We start from the raw sequence: 19,881 nt of genomic DNA on the forward strand, positions 1-19,881 counted from the left end.
CTCTTCAAGCTGGTTTCTTTTAATTTGTTCTCATCAGTTTTTGAGCACTTGTGTTCTTGTTGGCTCAAGATAATTCAGGCTGACAACCTTTATTTTGTAACCCTAGTCTAGAATCTGCCATTTCTCCAAGGACCTATGAGTCCTTGTACGCATACATATAGTGTATGTGTGTATATATTTCTTTTAAAACCATGGGATCATGTCAGTTCCTCCAGTTGTCACCTGTGACAGGTTCATTCTAATTTTCTATCTATCTGTATTTGTGAAATGTCTGGTAGCTGTCCTTTAACATATTTTCCTATTTAATCTATCCTCCTCATGTAACAAGTCACCACCACCACCCGTTTCTGTGTGCAGGACTATACTCTCAATCCTGGGCCTCACTCCACTCAATGGTCATTGTCCTGACATCGCTTGAGTTAAATCTTCATGCTGGGCTACCTCTGTGTATAGACTCTCTCCTCCCCTTGCACTGTTTCTTAATTCAAAAAAACACCTTAGTATTTCTTTCATCACCTTGATGTGTTCGAAAAGTACAGATCAATTGTGGTGTTGACTATCTCAAAAATCTTCATGATTTTATACAGGTTGTATATTTTTTTTCCACACAGTACAACTTACATTGATGCCTTGTTTATCTCAGGGCATCACAACAGGAGACACTGTGTCCTTTTGGTTACATTAACCCAGATTTACTTAGTTGCTGGGTTTCTCCTCTGAAGTTAATATTTTCTCCTTTTGTGGGAATATGTTTTGAGACATTGCCTATCTTTTCCTGATGAAATTTTCGCCTTATTTACTGTGATTATGACGTAAATCAGTTTTTATCATGATTGCAGAATTATTTTCACTTCATCATTCCTTTTCCATCTGTTAACTGGCATTGTATATTATAAGGTAGCGCTTTGTCAACAGCTTTCTGGTGTTGCTTCCTCTCCTTTTTATGTTCTTCTGAGTTTATTTTTATATTCTAGGATAATTACCCTGTAAATAATTCTGTCCTGTGCCCTTACATCTTTATATTAAATCAAAAAAATAGAAATACAAAACTTTTGAGAAGATATATCTATATATATAAATCATCCTCCCTACATTACCACCAGTTTAGGATGGTGCTTTTTCTCAAATGAATGGATTTTTTTTTCCAGCCAAGAAAATGGTCATCAGTTCAAAGTTGATCTCCTTTCTAGGGAGATATTACAAGGAATATTCATCCATAGCTTTCCAGACAATATATCAACTATATTTTATTGGTACTGGAGATTGAAGCGGGTGTGGGACGTTGACCACTGAGTGACCGTGATAGTTTTAAAAACTGTCTTATGCTTCTATTACTGCCTTAGTAACCACCTTATTGGCTTTCTCATCTTACTTTCTGATTAGTGAGACAAGTCACTTCACAAATTAGCCTCTCAGATAAAACTTACCTAAATTTTATTTAATCCTGATCTGTTTTATTGTATAAAATTTGTATTATTTCATTCATCAATGTCTCATTAATAGTTGTAGCATTGTATATCCAAATTCAACCTTCTGACATTATAAAATACAAAACTACTATAGAATCCTTGGTCTTGTGATTTGAGTTTATTGCCACCAGATGGCGAGAGTGAGCTCTTTTCAGAAGTCTCCGGCAGAAATTTTGTGAAGATGCTTTTTTCAGATGATAATCAGCTGTGTAACATTTAAGTAATCATTTAATATGTGTGCATATATGCATATATTTTCCCCACATTTTTATTGGTGCATTATAGTTGTACTTATTCATGGGATGTTTTAAGTATTATTACATGCACATAATACACAGTAAAACAATATAATTTGGCCAATATCTCTCCCCAGCACTTTCCCCCTCCCTTCCCACCTCCAGCCACTTAGTCCCTTTCCTTAATTAATGATCTTCCATTGATTTTCACGTGATCCATCCCCATCTTTTACTTTTTCTTCTTTGGCTTCCACATGTGACAGAAAATACATAACCTTTGACCACCTCAGTTTGACTTATTTAAATTTTCCTGAAAATGACATAAATTTCATTTTTCCTTATGGCTGAATAAAACTCCGTTGTGTATAATATACCACATTTTCTTTATCCATTCATTGATGGACACCTAGGTTGATTAAATAGCTTGGATATTGTGAATTATGCTGCTATAAACATAGCATGCATGTCCTAGTAATTGACTTTATGTCTTAGGTATTTGCAGATCATTGCGTGAAGTAAAGTGGGTCTGTACTATGATTTGCTGTTCAACTTGGAGCTTCTGTATTCTTTATAATTTGATGTCTTATGATCTAAACTAGACTTAACTCCTGTGTCCTTTGTGTGCAGCAGAAAAAGACACTTGCTTGATACTGAGTGATTAAATTGTTTATTTACCAGGCGGAATAAGTTGCTTTTTTTATAGAAGCTTCGTTCGGGCAGCTAATATTTTTAAATATGTCCAAGTCTGTTATAAGCTCTTTGAAATAATTAATGCACTTAATAATACATAACACATCCCATGAATAAGTACAACTATAATGCACCAGTAAAAATGTGGGAAAAATATATGCATATATGCACACATATTAAATGATTACTTAATTTACTAACTTATTATTTACTATTAATTTTCTGTAGGAAAAAAGTAGTAATTTATCGAGCAATTTTTTAAATTATAGGGCAGTTACTTAGAAAGAACTTTATCAAAGTACTTTCTAAAGGTAATTAACTATTTTTTCTTTCTTCCCTCCGCCCCCCAAGCATTAAGAATAAGATGTAGGGCTGGGGATGTCGCTGAAGCGGTAGCGCGCTCACCTGGCATGCATGCAGCCCTGGTTCGATCCTCAGCACCACATACAAAGATGTTGTGTACGCCGAAAACTAAACAATAAATATTAAAAAAATTCTCTTTCTCTCTCTCTCTCTCTCAAAAAAAAAAAAAAAAAAGATGTATTCAAGTGAGGAGAGACAGAATTCCCCTGATTAATTATTCTTAAATTTGGTAGCAAATGCCTAATTGTATAGTGGAATTATTGTTTTATTTAACTCTGTTCACTGTAATTTAGAAGAAACTAAAAAAATTTTAATTACACAACTATAGAAAAAATTCAAAGTTCTTATTTTAAGGTAAACATTTGCATTATTAATGTTGGCTAAAAATTTTACGAATGTTTCCTGTGTACCACCATGTCTTTCTCAGTGAAGCACGCTAGTTTTGGTTGGTTTGGTTTTTTTGGTACCAGGAATTGAACCCAGGGGCACTTAATCACTGAGCCACATCCCTAGCACCCCGCCCCTTTAAAAAACATATATCTTTTTAATTGTCAATGGATCTTTATTTTATTCATTTATTTATATGCGGTGCTGAGAATTGAACCCAGTGCCTCACACATGTGAGGCAAATGCTCTACCACTGAGCCTCAACCCCAGCCCCCCCCCCTTTTTATTTTTTATTTTGAGACAGGGCCTTGCCAAGTTGCTAGTGGTGTCATGAGGACACACACAGAGAATTTGGAGGAAAGAGTTTATAATTTTTTTGTTCTTTGTTTTGTTTTGTTTTTTAACCCAGGAGCCACTGAGATTATAGGCATGTGCCACTGTGCTGGCTCAGAACCACTTCTTTTCGAGTGTTTTTTTTCAGTCTCCATTGGCTTAGGAGGGCATGTTCACTAGAAGCCTCTACTGCTCCCTTTGTGTTCAAGATGACTGATTAAAGGGCCCTGGTTGGGGTGGCTGGTGTGTGTGTGTATGTGTTATTAAATCAATCTAGTTTAAAAGAGCCTGTGGCAACTGAAATATTATGAAGACGACGTGAATTATGTTTTGTTTCAGACCGTGTCTTCTCTTTCTTACAGATAGTACAACAATAGAAAAATTAAGAGCTATTTGTTTAGACCACGCCAAACTTGGAGAGAGCAGCCTTAGTCCATCTCTCGACTCGCTTTTCTTTGGTCCTTCAGCCTCACAAGTGCTATACCTAACAGAGGTTGGTTCTCCCCTCCCCCTTCTGAATTTATTCCATTCATGTTCTTTAAATTTGATCTTTTGTTAATATGAAGAACATGGGTGAGATATTTTTGAATTGGTCAAGTATTTCTTAGCAATGATGATAGAAATTGAAGTTATTGAATCTTAATACAGTGTCTCCCCCACCCCTCTTTTTTTTTTTAGGTGGTCTATGCCTTGTTAATGCCTGCTGGTGCGCCTCTGGCTGATGATTCCTCTGATTTTCAGTTTCACTTCTTGAAAAGTGGTGGCCTACCCCTCGTCCTGAGTATGCTAACCAGAAATAACTTCCTACCAAATGCAGATATGGAAACTCGAAGGGGTGCCTACCTCAATGCTCTTAAAATAGCCAAACTGTTGCTAACTGCTATTGGCTATGGCCATGTTCGGGCAGTGGCAGAAGCTTGTCAGCCAGGTGTAGAAGGCGTGAATCCCATGACATCGGTAATACAGACTTTAAAAAATATTCTTTTTGTAATAGTTTATGATAGTAATTCTTAAGATAAAACTTCTCAGCAACTTTTAAGTAGAGTTTGGGGTTGATTCCAAATGTTGCAATTTTTTTTCCAGTTGGGTACCTGTTTTAGAAGCTTCTTCTATTAGAGTATATTTGTGTTAAAAGTGTAAATGTTTCACTGAGTATACTACTGATTTGAGAAGGCAGTTCCTCCCCTTGCTGCTTACATCCTGCTTGACTTTAAATTATTTTAAATTTAAGAAAAACCCCTTATGAGTCTCTTAGTAACTTGTACTTGCCAGACATGTGAAGATCAGGTGTAATTAATTTAGCCTATTGTCAGCTTCCCTTCCCTTCCCACTTTGATCAGCTTAACCTCCACTTCTGAGCTTTTTATCTGACTGCCTTTTCCTTGGTGGCATCCTTGATCCATAGTACTAAATTTCTCCAAATATGCCAGAATTTGACACCTACTTATGAGAGGTCAAACTAAACTTTTAGTTGTATTATATACATTGTAAGTGATAATTTTACAAAGGTACTGACAGAATATAAAAGTTTCAGCGATGAGATTTTATTCTTTAGAAATTATGTCTTAATTAGGGAAGATTGGAATGTTGATAAGATAATTATGTCTTAGGTATGATAATATTATGGTTTCATTTAAAAGGAAAAGCCCCCCCCCATATTTCTGTAATAGTGGCTGAAATACTTATAAATGCTATTATATTAGATTTGACTGAAAACAATACTGAGATTGGAAATTAGGAGGAATAATAATAACAATAACAGTTTGGTCCGTTATTCATAAGAGTTGAAGCAGGGTAATGAATATGTGGCAGTTTATTAAATTATTCTCTGCTTTCATATGTGTTAGAAATTTTCAATATAAAATAAAATGACCTATGTTTTATATTATTTTGTTTTTGTTGTTGTGGGTCCGGTTTGTTGGGATTTTGGGGAAGCACTAAAAGACAACTTCTTGTTTTGATATAAGAACAGATTCTTGTCATAATTCCTAATGCGGATGTTTAATGAAGTCCAAAAATAAAAAATGCTTTTAACCTTTTCAGAGAATGTGCCATTAGTACATAATAGCCTCCAATCTCAAGAAGCTCATAGTCTATAGGAAGTAAAATATATAAAATTAGTAATATATAAATATTTTAAATGATGACATAGAAATATTTATAGTACATACAAGGGAAGTTACCACTCAAAGGCAGTTAGAATTGTGTTGTTAAATATTATCTGTTTTTGTAGACTGCAAAATTTGGTTATTCTGTGAAGGAATGACACTTGATATCTTTCATAAGTTAGTCCCCCCCACCCCTTTCCATTCCTTTTCTCCTTTACAAAGTGGAATTTGATGGATAGGGGAAAATGCAAGCAGGGTCTGCCTAGGGGCATGTATATTAAAGATGTGTAATATTTTACTGAGTCCCTAAAGTTGAACCTAGTCTATTCAGTTTATCATTTATCCTCTGCAAGTTACACTGAACCCAGATATTGAGACACAAGGTGGATTAATCTAACATGGAGTTGGCAGAGAGGCGCATAGCACTTCAAAGTGCAAGAGAGGGAACCCACACCTTGTTGGCAGCATCAAGTGCTTTGTCTAAGTCACTACAGGCTCTATATTTGTGCAGAGATGGTCATCTTGGATGTTGATGAATGAAGTGCAAATGATTGGGTCTGCTTATGTACGAATTACTTAAATAAAGTGTTTTTCCAGGTCAACCAAGTTACTCATGATCAAGCAGTGGTGCTACAAAGTGCCCTTCAGAGCATTCCTAACCCATCATCTGAGTGTATGCTTAGAAATGTGTCAGTTCGTCTTGCTCAGCAGATATCTGATGAGGTTAGTATTGTAAGAATTATATGAGTTTTTTATATCTTTGTTTACAGATAACAGAAAGTATACAGTTTGGTGAATTTTGACAAGTACACACATGTAAAACCACTACCCAAAAGTTTATTTATTGCACTGGGATCAAATCTAGGGCATTGTACATGAAGACTCAAGACACAAAATATTTCTGTTAGTCTTTTCTGCCCCTCTACAGTCCATTCTTTCCTCCAACTCTCATCCCAGGTAGTCCCTGATCTTTTTGTCCTTATAAGAGGAGTTTCCATTTTCTAACACTGAATCATATGGCATGTCTTCTTCTGTGTCTTTTTTTACATGCATATGTATGTAATATATATGTGAAAGTCAGACTATTGACTTTGAGAATTATGTATGTTATATGGATCAGTAGTTATTTCTTTTTGTTGCTGAATAATATCCCATTGTGGATATTTCACATTTTGTTTATCCATACACTTGGACTGTTTTGACTATTAAGAAAGCTGTAATTTAATATTCTGTGCATGTGTTTGTGTAGATAGAGAGTTTCAAGTCTCTTGGGTAAGCAACAGAGTAGAATGGTTGTCATTTTAAGACCCTGATAAAAACAGTGTGGTTTCTGGTACTAATTTGTAGAGCATACTTTTGTTTAAGCTAAATAAATAAAAGATGAAGGCAACTTGAAAACCTAAAGACAGTGATACTACTACTCACTAATTCCTATTTCTATCAATAGTTTTAATTACTCATTATCTTGCAGGCGTCAAGATACATGCCTGATATTTGTGTCATTAGAGCTATACAAAAAATCATCTGGGCATCAGGATGTGGAGCATTACAACTAGTGTTTAGCCCAAATGAAGAAATCACTAAAATTTATGAAAAGGTAAGAATTGTGACAGAAATATATTCTTTTTAATAAATGTTGCTAATTGTGTATGTGGCTAAATTTTTATTAAGTTTGCTATATTTAAAAATTCTACCTGCTTGCATGTTAATGACTGAAAATCAACTGGTATCTATAGTTGAGAATTTAATAAAAATCTTGCTTTGAAAATACTTAAGAATCCTGCCCTGAATCTGCTTTTTAAATAAAATTGGTGTCCCCCCCCCCTTTTTTTTTTTTTTAACTACTTTGGGGGATCGAATAAAATCGTATCATTGAATTGCATTCTCCCATTCTGTTACTCTTTCATCACCCTTTAATACTATGTGAATTGTGGTTTAGTTAATTATCTTATGGTATCATGGCATTAAAGTGTTTTTGTCTGAGTCTCTTAAAGCAGTCAAAAAAGTAGGAAAAATATCAACCAGTTAGGTATCATATCTGACCTTGTATTAAATTATTTACACAACAGAAGTTATGCTTGGCTCTTTGGTTTTCTGTCATATGTACCTAGTCCTATTAGGTAGGTACTGCTACATATTTAGAAGGAGAGGTTGAGTTATACGTACTTTTATGGCTCAGTAGAACTTGTATTTTATAGCAAATATAACCCTCAATTTTCATTACTTTATTGGTGTCCAATAGTATCTGTCTATTTAAAGTCCTGGGTCGTCTTCTTTTTTTTTTTTTTTTATTGGTTGTTCACAACATTACAAAGCTCTTGACATATCATATTTCATACATTCCTGGGTCTTCATTCTGTAAGTTACTGAAGGCCTATTCTGTTGCAGTCATGTACTATAGTTATTATTTTTAATGAATAAATTCACAAGCATATTTTAGGCTGCTTTCAAAATCTTCCTGAATAATTGTTCAAGACAAGTGATTTTGAATGAAATGGAACAATAGGAAAATTAGATGAACTAGTCAAAAGTACTATACTAGAGTGGTTCTTTAGAAAAGCATGGTTTTTGGTATAAAAGTATATAACTTAGAAGGAGCCTTAAGGACAAAGAAGTACATGTCATGCTCAATATGCTCCTTCAGCCCTTTTTTAGACAGAAAAATACTGGAATTAGACTTTGTTTTCCATTATAATTCTTTCTAGACTATTTCAAAAGAGCCTGAAGAATTGCAGGAGACTAAGGCTGTGTTGTTGAAGCAAGTAGATAAGTTGTAAGCATTTACTTTGGAGTCTTAAAATCACATGAGATTTTTCTGAAATGCATCTCTAGGTAATTTGTTCCCGATTAATTTTACAGACCAATGCAGGCAATGAGCTGGACTTGGAAGATGAACAGGTTTGCTGTGAAGCACTGGAAGTGATGACATTATGTTTTGCCTTGATTCCAACAGCCTTAGATGCTCTCAGTAAAGAAAAGGCTTGGCAGACATTCATTATTGACTTGCTTTTGCACTGTCACAGCAAGTAAGTGTCTTTAATTTTATAAAAATTGATTTTATTTTGTAAGCAGAAATAAATTGATTTATGCTGGCATAATGTATCTCTTAAATCAGATAATCTCTGTAGCATGTGTTGAGGAAAATTTTATGTAATAATGTTTTACCTAACCTGAATTCATTTGATTTTTTTTGTCTCTGCAAATGCCAGCATTAGGTGCACATGCCTTGTAATCCCAGTGATTCGGGAAGCTGGGGCAGAAGGATCGTAAGTTCAAAGCCAGCCTTAGCAACTTAGCAACTTGTACCTGTCTCAAAAAGGGATGGGGATAAAGCACTTCTGGGTTCAATCCCTAGTACAAAAAAAAAAAAAAAAAAAAGGCAAAGAAAAGCCAACATTAATTCTCAAAGTACTAATTTTTTTCTACTTAGGAAATATGGATTAGCCCATCTTCGAAAATCTGAACTGTAAGATTTAACTAGGATATTGTCCTCCTATCTTAGATTCTTAGATGCCAGGTTTTCTTTCTTTTCTTTTCTTTTTTTTTTTTTTTTAAGTTTTCATACTTTTTTTCCTAATCAGTTATACATGATGTAGAATGTATTTTGACATATTCTCGTTCTTCTAATCATGATATAGGATTAAAATGATCGTGTAATCATATGTGCACATAGGATAATAATGTCCCATTCATTCTACTGTCTTTCCTATTCCCATTCCTCCTCCCTTCCCTTGCCAGATTTTCTTTAGTCAAAGTTAATATGATATAAAATTTATGAGACAAGGTTACTGAACGAATTTTGGCATTTTACACTAGAATAAAGATCAATTATAAAGCCTTTCCTTTCAAAAGCATTTAGTCAGTGATAATAATTTCAATTTGCACTCTTTTGTGCAAGTCCATCAGATTTGTAGAAAATGTTGGTTTCCATCCATTTCTGTCAGTCTGATCCTGACCTTCATATATAAGGTTAAGTTTTTAAACTTTAGTGTCACTGTTAATATGTGATTAATCTGTCTTACATACATGCCATTCAGTAATGACAAAATTAGTTGTAGAAATGTTAGTATAAAGTCAAAATAAGCAATTTGCTGAAGTGAAATCTAGTGATGGATAAATAAAGCTTAAAAAATGTACATGATGTATGTAATAGGGTGTGTTCAACTTGCCTACTCTCAAGGGTGCTTAAAATTGATGTGTAGTAGGTTCTCAAGTAGGAATGCTTAAGAAGTTTTTTGAAGCTAGGTATGGTGGCGGGCACCTACAGTAAGAAATGAGGCAAGAGGATCACAAGTTCGAGGCCTGCCTCAGCAACACAGGGAGAGCCTGTCTCAAAATAAAAATTCAATCCCTGGGGACATAGCTCAGTGGTAGATATTAGTTGGGGAGGAGAGGCGGGAGGAGACTTGAAGTCAGTCCTGGAGATAGCAGATTTCTTATTCTATTTTTTTTTTAATTTTTTATTAGGAATTTTTTTTAATGTTGAAAACATTACATAGCTCTTAACATATTTCATACATTTGATTGAAGTGGGTTATGAACTCCCATTTTTACCCCAAATACAGATTGCATAATCACATCGGTTACACATCCACGTTTTTACATACTGCCATACTAGTGTCTGTTGTATTCTGTTGCCTTTCCTATCCTCTACTATCCCCCCTCCCCTCCCTTCTTCTCTCTCTACCCCATCTACTGTAATTCACAAGGAATGTGTTTCATGAACTTGGCCTAGTAAGAATTAAGGAACTTGGGGCTGGGGCTAGGTAGGGCTCAGCGGTAGCACACTTGCCTGGCATGTGTGAAGCACTGGGTTCAATTCTCAGCACCACATATAAATAGAGTCTATCAACAACTAAAAAAAAATTTTTTTTAATGAAAAAAGAATTAAGGATCTTGGGCTGGGGTGTAGCTCAGTGGAAGAGCGCTTGCCTAGTATGTGTGAGGCACTGGGTTCGATTCTCAGCACCACATACAAATAAGTAAAATAAAGGTCCATCACAACTTATATGTATAATTTTAAGGAACTTGATTTAAACATGTTTTCTGCCCTCAACCATTTATGAAAATTTCTGGGGATGTAGTTCAATGGTAGAACACTTGTTTAGCATGTTTAAGGCCCTGAGTTATATTTCTAGTACTACCAAAAAACTATGTGAGTCTCAAAGTTCCTTATTTGACTTTTGAATTTTAACTGCCCAGCACATAGTAGAGTTTCGCATATTACTGGTAGATTATAATTATACCCAGAATCAAACTCTGTGGCAGAAACAAGTCAGAATTTAACATATAAGAAAAGCTTGATTCTTGTTTTGACCTTGTCAGTCATTTCAATTACATCAGTCTTAGTCCCCATAAAAGATGAAGTACTTAGGGAATTGGAAAAGGAATAGGTTACCTTTTGCCTGGGAAGAAGCAGGAGTGCGGGTTTTATGCTGGATTTAGCATGTGAGCTCATGTTTAGTTAGGATTTAGAGGATGGGCCAGGTGTATTCGCATGCTTGTCATCCCAGCAGCTCAGGAGGTTCAAGTAGAAGGATCAGAGGTTCAGAGCCAGCCTCAGTAACTTAGTAAGGCCCTGTCTCAAATAATAAACTGACCTGGGATTGTGTCTCAGTGTTTAAGCACCCCTGGGTTCAATCCCTGGTGCCAGAAAAAATTTAAAAGGATGATAGACATAGCCATTGTGCTGCCCCTCTCTCCCCCTCATTTCCAGTTATGTTGCTTCTGCTTTTAATTTAATTTTTATACTGCTTCTTCCTCTGTCAAAACAGCCAGCTCCCACTGCCTGGACGTCTGCAATGTCCTTGTTCCTCCTTCTGCTGTTATTGTACCCCTTTAATCTGTTGAGCACACTGTAGGCAGAATGGTCTCTACAAAATACAATTGTTTCTTTTCTGCTTAAAGTCTTTTTATGTCTTCCTATTGCCTTTTAAGCAAATCCAAACATTAAGTTTGTTTTTTAAGCATTCCACGATTTGTTCTCCTCTTCTCCTTACTCACAAGTTCAATTTTAATGCCACATTTTCCAGTAACTTTTCCTTATCCCTAGACCAGGACAGTTTCCAAAATTTCCATTCCTATTAAAAGGTCTGCTTCCACATCATAACACTGATAATAAGTTGGAATATTGGAATTCATTTAGGTGTGATAAGCTTTTCTGAAACCCTCCAGGGCCTAATGCTTTACCCTTCCTATTGCCACCCCTGGGATAGTGCTTTCAGAGTAGAACTAGAGATCCAGTTTTGATAGGTAGGAGCAAAGGATCACACTGTGAAAGAGATTAGTGGGAGTCACTTTGACAGAAGACCTGTGATGCTACTATCTAAGTAGTGTTTGATTTCAGTATGGTGGTCAGTCTCATTTGTTTGGTACCTATTATGTAGCAGACACTATGGAATAGTTCAGTAAGCAAAATGAAGATGTTCTTAGCCTTCTTGGAGCGTATATGCCAAAGGATATAGAGAATGGAAAACATGGGGAAAACCATATAGTATGTTAGACCTAATAAATAATGCAGTGAAAAATAAAGCCGGAAAGGGGAATAAGGAGTTTAGGAGTCAGTGGGGTTCATTTTTATCCAGCAAAGTCAGAGAAGTCTTCACTGAGGTGCCCTTCAATCCAAAGTCTGAAAGAGTAAGTTAATGATCCATGTAGGTAACCAGGGATTGTTTTAAGCAGAAGAAGCAATAGAGGTAGATATTTTGAGGCAGGAACATTCCTTTCATGTTGAAGGGTAGAAGGGTAAAGGAGGGCAGTAGCAGGGGCTGAGACCAGAGGGGATAAATACATAGTCTGGAAGGATTTTATAGTCACCCTGAGGATTTTGATGATCACTGTGAGATGGCAATCTGTTGGAGGGTTTTGAGTGGAGAAATCTGATGTGTTCTGTGGTTGGGTGTGGGTTGTAGAGTATTAGGAAAAGCAGCTAAACTATTCCATTAATAAAAGTGGAAAGAAACTATCAGATTCCAGGTACGTCGTGAAGATGGAAGCAACAGGATTTATCAAGCAGAAATGTGTTTCTTGGCAAGCAGTATAAAAGTGTGACAGTGCTCCGGGGCTTTTGAAGAATTGACAAACTCTTTATGGGCAGCCCATTCCACCCCAGTTTGGGCTACATACCTAACTTGTTTCAAACTAAACCAGGCAGTGGGTGTAACACTCCTTTGAAAATCTGACCTAGCCATGGACCTTCTTCTCAGAAATTTATGTACTCCTGACTTCACTTGGGTTACTCCCAAATTCTACCCACAATAATTTTAGGAACTTCTGAGTCCCTCTGGTTTATGGGCCCATGGGCAGTTTTCAGAAACCTAAAAATTCCAGGAAGGGAGGTGAGTCACAAAATGTATACTGTCAGGTCCTTTACAATTGAAATAAAAAGTCAGTTCTGAGCTCAGCAGCTAGCACAAAGATAAAACATAGTTACCACAGAAATGTAGTTGGTGATAACTGCAAAATACACACATACTCAGTCAGCAAGTCCTCACTGGGCCTCTTCCATGTGTCAGACATTGTTCTTGGTGCCTGGAACTCTGGCATCAACAAATCAAAGCCCCCCCACCCCAAAAGAGCTTACTTTCTAATGGAGACAGACTACCATTTCGTAAACGAATAGTATTTGTACATTTGGTAACTGGTTCTTGAACACCTACTGTATGCCACACATTGCTTCAGGTTCTTGGAGTGTTTATTCTAGCGAAATCTGTATAGTATATAATAGAGTTTTGGTTTTTGTTTCTTGTTTTCAAAAAAGATCCAAGCTCAGGATGATGGTGCACTTCTGTAATCTCAGCAGCTCGGGAGCCTGAGGCAGGAGGATTGCAAGTTGAAGGCCAGCCTTAGCAATTTAGACTGTCTCAAAATAAAGAAGGGCTGGGGCTGAGGTTAATGCTCAGTGGTAGAGCTCTTGCCTAGCATGCATGGGGCACCACATAAAAATAAATGAAGGTATTGTGTCTATCTACAACTAAAAACAAAATAAAGAATGGCTGATACATAGCTCAGTGGTGAAGCAGCCCTGGGTTCAAAATGAACATGTAAAATTCCCAGGATTGAGACAAGATCCATGTTTTCACTATAGATCATCATAGAGGAAATATTGCATAATACCTTAGTCCTCAATCTTTGGCACTCATCAGAACCACCTAAATAGTTTTAACCATTGTTGGGCCTCACCACCCCTAGTATTTTTCTTTCCTTCTTTTTATTATTCATGACATCTGTAGAATCCTTTTTGACATGATGATAAAAGCATGGAATGTATCTTGTTCTAATTCAGTCCCCACCCCTAGTATTTCTGATTCAGGAATTCTGGGATAGAATCTGAAAATAGGCATTTTCAAGATGATTCTGATGTTGCTAATCTGGAGACCATACCCTTGAAACTACTAGTATGACGTAAGGAACATCTGCAGTAGTATCCTTGGGTGATTGCAGAAGAATTCCCACAAAGTGGTTGTATTAAAGCACAACCAAATGAAAATTCTCTGGAAGGCCAAAAACATGGATTAAGCTAACTTTAGAACATTTTGTGTCTAGAAGACCATTTCCAGCTTGTTCCGAAACAGATGTCAGAAGACACAGGGGTTGAGCTTACGTTCCTGAGGATACAGCTTGTTTATTAACTATTGCCAAGACTGCAAGTGGGAGATTACCTTGTTATCATAACTGTTAATTCAAACCCCCCCCAACCAGAAAACAGTGTTAGAATTTTTTTTTTTTTTTTTAATAAGAGCAATGTATTAAATGTGAAACATTTCTGTTTCAGAACTGTTCGTCAGGTGGCACAGGAGCAGTTCTTTTTAATGTGCACCAGGTGTTGCATGGGACACAGGCCTCTACTTTTCTTCATTACTCTGCTCTTTACCGTTTTGGGGGTGAGACATTTTTTAATATGCTTACCATTTGTGATTTACTCTTTCACCAGGGACGTTCAGGGATTTATGGTCTTAGCTTTTATTAAATGGAAATTTCCCTGTTTTAGTTATCTGCTCTAATTTACTGAGTATTTAAAAAGTAGATTCTAAGCATGGGCATATAAATTCATATTTTCATACCTTCTTATTTTCAGAGTACCGCCAGAGAGAGAGCTAAACATTCAGGCGACTACTTCACTCTCTTAAGGCATCTTCTTAATTATGCTTATAACAGTAATATTAATGTACCCAATGCTGAAGTTCTTCTCAATAATGAAATTGATTGGCTTAAAAGAATTAGGGTAAGTTGCAGTTAATACTGTTATATATCATTGTTAAAAGAGATGGTTTATAGTTTTGAGCATTTTGGTTAAATGGAGAGCTCCAAAGTAATCAAACAAACCAAAGGATTGGTGGATATTTATGACTTGTAGAACAAACGTTTCATTAGTTGTATAAAATATGCTTTCTTACTAGAAACTTTGAATGCTGGTGTTTACCTCCTTCCATTTTAGTATTTTGGGCCTTTTTACAAATTGCTAGCTTTAAAAAAAAAAAAAAAGCATTCTTAAATTGTTCTTGTAAAAAATGAGTCTGATAGGCTAGCACTTTGATCATAACTCCTGGACATAATTGCATGAGAATTTGTTTCTGATGGTTTTAGTCTTGAAAATAGCAGTTTTTCTAATAGTTTATAAAGCCTGCTTTCTAAGAAATTCTGTAAACTTGCTTCAGTGGATCAATTTTTGGAAATTATCTTATGTCCCTCCAGCTCTGTCTTGTACTGGCTTTTCCTTCCCTCTTAGCCTCACTTTTAAAAGTTAGACATTTATTTATTGTTTTATTTTCTTTTTTTAATTTGGCAGGATGATGTTAAAAGAACAGGTGAAACGGGTGTTGAAGAGACTATCTTGGAAGGCCACCTTGGGGTAACAAAAGAGTTACTGGCCTTTCAAACTCCTGAGAAAAAGTTTCATATTGGTTGTGAAAAAGGAGGTGCTAATCTCATTAAGGTGAGTTCAGCATTCTTGGTCCTTACTAGATTTCATAGCCTTCTAAATGTTTCACCATCAAATCTGTCTAATAGCATCAATGTCTCTGGATTAATCATTTCATCAGACTATTAAAATGAGGCAAACCTCCATTTTGTTGTAAGACTGAGTCATGTATCATTTCGAGTTTTTTTATGTGGTAACTCAAAGTGTCATTTTAGTAATTTTTATTCAAAATCGGTTTATTTTGATAGACATCTGATTAGAGTAAGCATTAATGTTAATTTTGTTAAGTAATGCAGTTTATTCTGTCTTTAATACTTTGTTTTAATATGAGAAATTGGATGTGTCTCTTAATTATACTCATTTTTCTAAATCCAAGTTTTCTGAGCTGTAATAAGATCTTAAATTTTGATAAGTAATTTTTAAATTGTTTTCTTACAAGAGACATTTTTTTTCTTTTCCTGAATATATTGTTAATATGTAATCATTTTTTCAACTCCTTTTAGGAACTAATTGACGATTTCATCTTTCCTGCATCCAATGTTTACCTGCAATATATGAGAAATGGAGAGCTCCCAGCTGAGCAGGCTATCCCAGTCTGTAGTTCACCAGCTACGATTAATGCTGGTTTTGAGTTACTTGTAGCATTAGCTGTTGGCTGTGTGAGGAATCTCAAACAGATAGTAGATTCTTTAACTGAAATGTATTACATTGGGACAGCAATAACTAGTAAGTATTTTAAAATATGAAGTTGTGATGGATGTTGTAATTTTTCAATTTCTTATTTGCCAAGTTTCTTTCAGTAAAAATCTGTCATGTTGTTTCTGTCAGTTGCTAGCTTGACATTTTTAGCAAATGGATATATAATTATGATCATTACAAGCAGAGAACCTTATATAGAAAAGTTTTCAAGTGTTTGTTAACTGTTGTAACTAGTATAAATATTTGACAAATTTTCAGCCTTCAAATCTGAAGTAAAATCCCAATTCCAGAGTAGCCAAAGTAAATACAGCTTACAACTAAATTGCATGGGTTAGAGAACCTCTCAGGTACTCACTGAGAATTCATATGAAAACAAGGTTGATCATCAAAGAAAATATGGAGTTTTGAAGATTAGAATGTGAGAAGATACTATTTTGGTGTATTTTACATATTCTCACTTGATAACCCACATTAAGCCTATGACAGTAGCTGCAGATTCTAGATCTTAAGATATGAAACTGAAGCTCAAAGGGATTGAATGCATATATAAAATAACTGTAAAAACAAACAAATCCAAGGCAATTTCATTTTAAGAAGAAAACCGGTTTATCTACACCACTTAAGAATATAGATGGGCATGGTGGCAAACGCTTTTAATTCCAGTGTCTTGGGAGGCTGGGTCTAGAGGATCATTGAGTTCAAAGCCAGCTTCAGCAATTTAGTGAGGCCCTAAGCAAGCAACTCAGTAAAAAATTTAAAAAGGGCTAGGGATGTGGCTCAGGGGTTAAATATTTTTGAATTCAATCCCTATATACCATTAAAAACAAATAAATATATATCCGGTTATAGTAAATCGTTTTTAATATGTTTCAGAATATAAGGAAGTTTTAAAATAACATCTTGAGTGTTTCTGGTTAAACAGACTGCTTAAGAGATTAGACCTGGGCTGAAACTGAAAATATAAAATTTTAAGAAGAATAGACCTTTAGCTATCAAATCTAGTAAGGTGATTTTTGTTGCCATTATTTCTTTTAACTTAACGGAGAGGAGTTTGCACTTATTTTTAAGTAATGCATTTACATGGTGGAAACTTCAAGTACTTAAGATTGAGTATACAGTGAAAAGTATGTTTCTGCCCATCCATTTTCCCCAGTCCTCTTTGAAAGCTATAATCATTATCATCAGTTCATGTCTGTCTTCCCACTTCTCTGTATGCAGAATCTACATATAAATGCATGGGGGATACCAGGGATTAAACCCAGGGGCACTCAACCATGAGCCACATCCCCAGCCCTTTTTTATATTTTGAGACAGGGTCTCACTGAGTTGCTTAGCATATAAAATCTTTGTGTGTGGTACTGGTGATTGAACCCAAGGGCCCTTTAATACTGAGCTATGCATCCTGTCCTTTTTAAATGTTTTTGTTTTAAGACCAGATCTCGCCAAGTTGCTGAGGCTAGCCTCCAACTTGTGATCTTTCTGCCTCGGCCTCCTGAGTCACGGGAATTATGGGTATGCACCACTGTGCCCTGCCAAAACCTTTTTTTTTTCCCCCCAACTTTTTAACCACAAATGGAAATAAAATACAGTCTTCTTCACTCTGTTTTTAATAATATATCTTAATACCTTAATAATATATCTGTCATTGTTCCCTATCTGACATGTAAGTATTGACCTAATTCCATGTATTGGCTTAGATACTTTTCAATTCAATATACTTAAACTTATTTAACTGGTTCCCTAGAAAATGATTATTGTGTTGTTTTCAGGTTTATACTAGGTAGGTGGAGGGAGTTGGGGACATATATTTAGTGATTGACAATTCCTACAGAATTTTTAAATCCATTTTCTGGTTTACTCCCCAAAATAGCACTGTGGATATAGGCAAAGCAAATGTTACTCTTAGTAGGAGCGGACAAAAGGTCACCTGAAGGTAGAAAAAAGTGTCCAAACTGAGACTGAACCTCAGTGGTTCTAGGATTATTTGAAACTGAGCAAAGCCTCATGTGTTGATATATTTATATAACGTTTCATGCCACAGTGAGATTGAAAGCATGTTTAAGAAAAGAGAATGGGCTGGGGTTGTGACTCAGTGGTAGAGTGCTTGCCTAGCATGTGTGGGGCACTATTCTCAGCACCACATATAAATAAGATAAAGGTCCATTGACAACTAAAAAGTATATATGTTTTTTAAAAAGCATATAAAATGATAAGAAAATTAATAATGATGGTTACAGTAAAGATAAAACCAAAGTTAGCACACAGATTAGGATTGAGCCATCTTGTATGACTACTTTTAAGACTGCCATATAAATAATACCAGATAAAACATGAGTTTGTGGACATTAATGTTAAGAATCTGCAATGGCCTGTGCTTCTATGTTAGATTGAGGGGATGCAAAGTGAGAGCATTCACTGCCTCTGGTAGCTGTGGGGATGGTGAAATTGTCATTATTGTTACTTTATCAGCTTAATAGAGCTTGAAAGTACAGAATGGTTATGTTCATGCTACAAGACTCTTCCCTTCTTTCAGCTTGTGAAGCACTTACTGAATGGGAATATCTGCCACCTGTTGGACCCCGCCCACCCAAAGGATTTGTGGGGCTGAAAAATGCTGGTGCTACTTGTTACATGAATTCTGTGATTCAGCAACTCTACATGATTCCTTCCATCAGGAACGGTATTCTTGCAATTGAAGGCACAGGTAGTGATGTAGATGATGATATGTCTGGGGATGAGAAGCAGGACAATGAGGTAAATTTTAGTTATTTCTGTTTTCTGTGTTTGAAGTTCTGATATCAGATACTATTCTCTCTTCCAAGAGAGTGCAGTCATCCCTCAGTATCCACAGGGGATTGGTTCAGATGCCCTGAGGATACCACAATTCTCAGATGTTCAAGTTCCTTATATAAAAAGGTATAGCATTTGCATATAACCTTTATATATATTTTCCTATATACTTTTTATTTCTAGATTTTTTAAATTTTTAGTTGTAAAGACACAATACCTTTATTTTTATTTTTTATGTGGTGCTGAGGATCAAACCCAGTTTCTCACACAAGTGCTCTATCACTGAGCCACAACCCCAGCCCCCTCTCTAGATTTAAATACCTAATACAATGTAAATTCCATGTGAATAGTTGCTATACTGTATTGTTTAGACAAGAAAAAATATCTGTACATGTTCAGCACCAACCCAATTATTTTCCCAATATTTCCCACCTGGGATTGGTGAATCTACAAATGCAGAACCAGTGGATATGGAGGGCCGACTATATTATACTTTCATCAAATCTGTTAAAAGTATGTTTGAAAGTAGAAATGGACTCTCCTGGTTGAACTCTTCTTGATATAGTATGTCTCTAAAGTAACAATGTACCCATCTCCTTTTGATAATAGTTTGAATTATATTTTCACTTTTCTACTTCATATTTTCAATTATATCTCCATTGGTTTATGACAAGTTGGACAGTATCTGCCACTTTTACTATATGTTCTTGCTTTTAGGTTGTCCTTACATTTCCCCCAGATCATAACTCTTCTTGCTTAAAGAATAAACTCCTCTACACTTGAAATAGTATTACATGATCTTGTGAGCAAGTGTAGACTGCCTTTGGCATATCCAGTGCAGAATAAAGCAATGTTAGGTTGTAGGGGTGGATCAGATTTGACATAAC

The 19,881-nt window shown here is 35.7% G+C and overlaps 1 protein-coding gene across 6 annotated transcripts in view; it reads left to right on the forward strand.

Annotated features, from left to right (window-relative positions):
* The window catches only part of USP9X (ubiquitin specific peptidase 9 X-linked), a 111,693-nt gene that overhangs the window by 69,913 nt on the left and 21,899 nt on the right, over positions 1 to 19,881 (forward strand). For all 6 annotated transcript variants that reach the window (XM_081276571.1, XM_081276570.1, XM_081276575.1 and 3 more), the window contains 10 exons: positions 3,841 to 3,971; positions 4,157 to 4,435; positions 6,184 to 6,309; positions 7,058 to 7,183; positions 8,446 to 8,612; positions 14,360 to 14,468; positions 14,663 to 14,809; positions 15,374 to 15,520; positions 16,009 to 16,231; positions 18,738 to 18,958. In XM_081276571.1, coding sequence (XP_081132697.1) covers positions 3,841 to 3,971; positions 4,157 to 4,435; positions 6,184 to 6,309; positions 7,058 to 7,183; positions 8,446 to 8,612; positions 14,360 to 14,468; positions 14,663 to 14,809; positions 15,374 to 15,520; positions 16,009 to 16,231; positions 18,738 to 18,958 — 1,676 coding nt within the window. The remainder of the gene's footprint in view (positions 1 to 3,840; positions 3,972 to 4,156; positions 4,436 to 6,183; positions 6,310 to 7,057; positions 7,184 to 8,445; positions 8,613 to 14,359; positions 14,469 to 14,662; positions 14,810 to 15,373; positions 15,521 to 16,008; positions 16,232 to 18,737; positions 18,959 to 19,881) is intronic.

Source organism: Spermophilus citellus (genome assembly GCF_964194105.1).
Source record: "Spermophilus citellus genome assembly, chromosome: X".
Classification (NCBI taxonomy): Eukaryota; Metazoa; Chordata; class Mammalia; order Rodentia; family Sciuridae; genus Spermophilus; species Spermophilus citellus.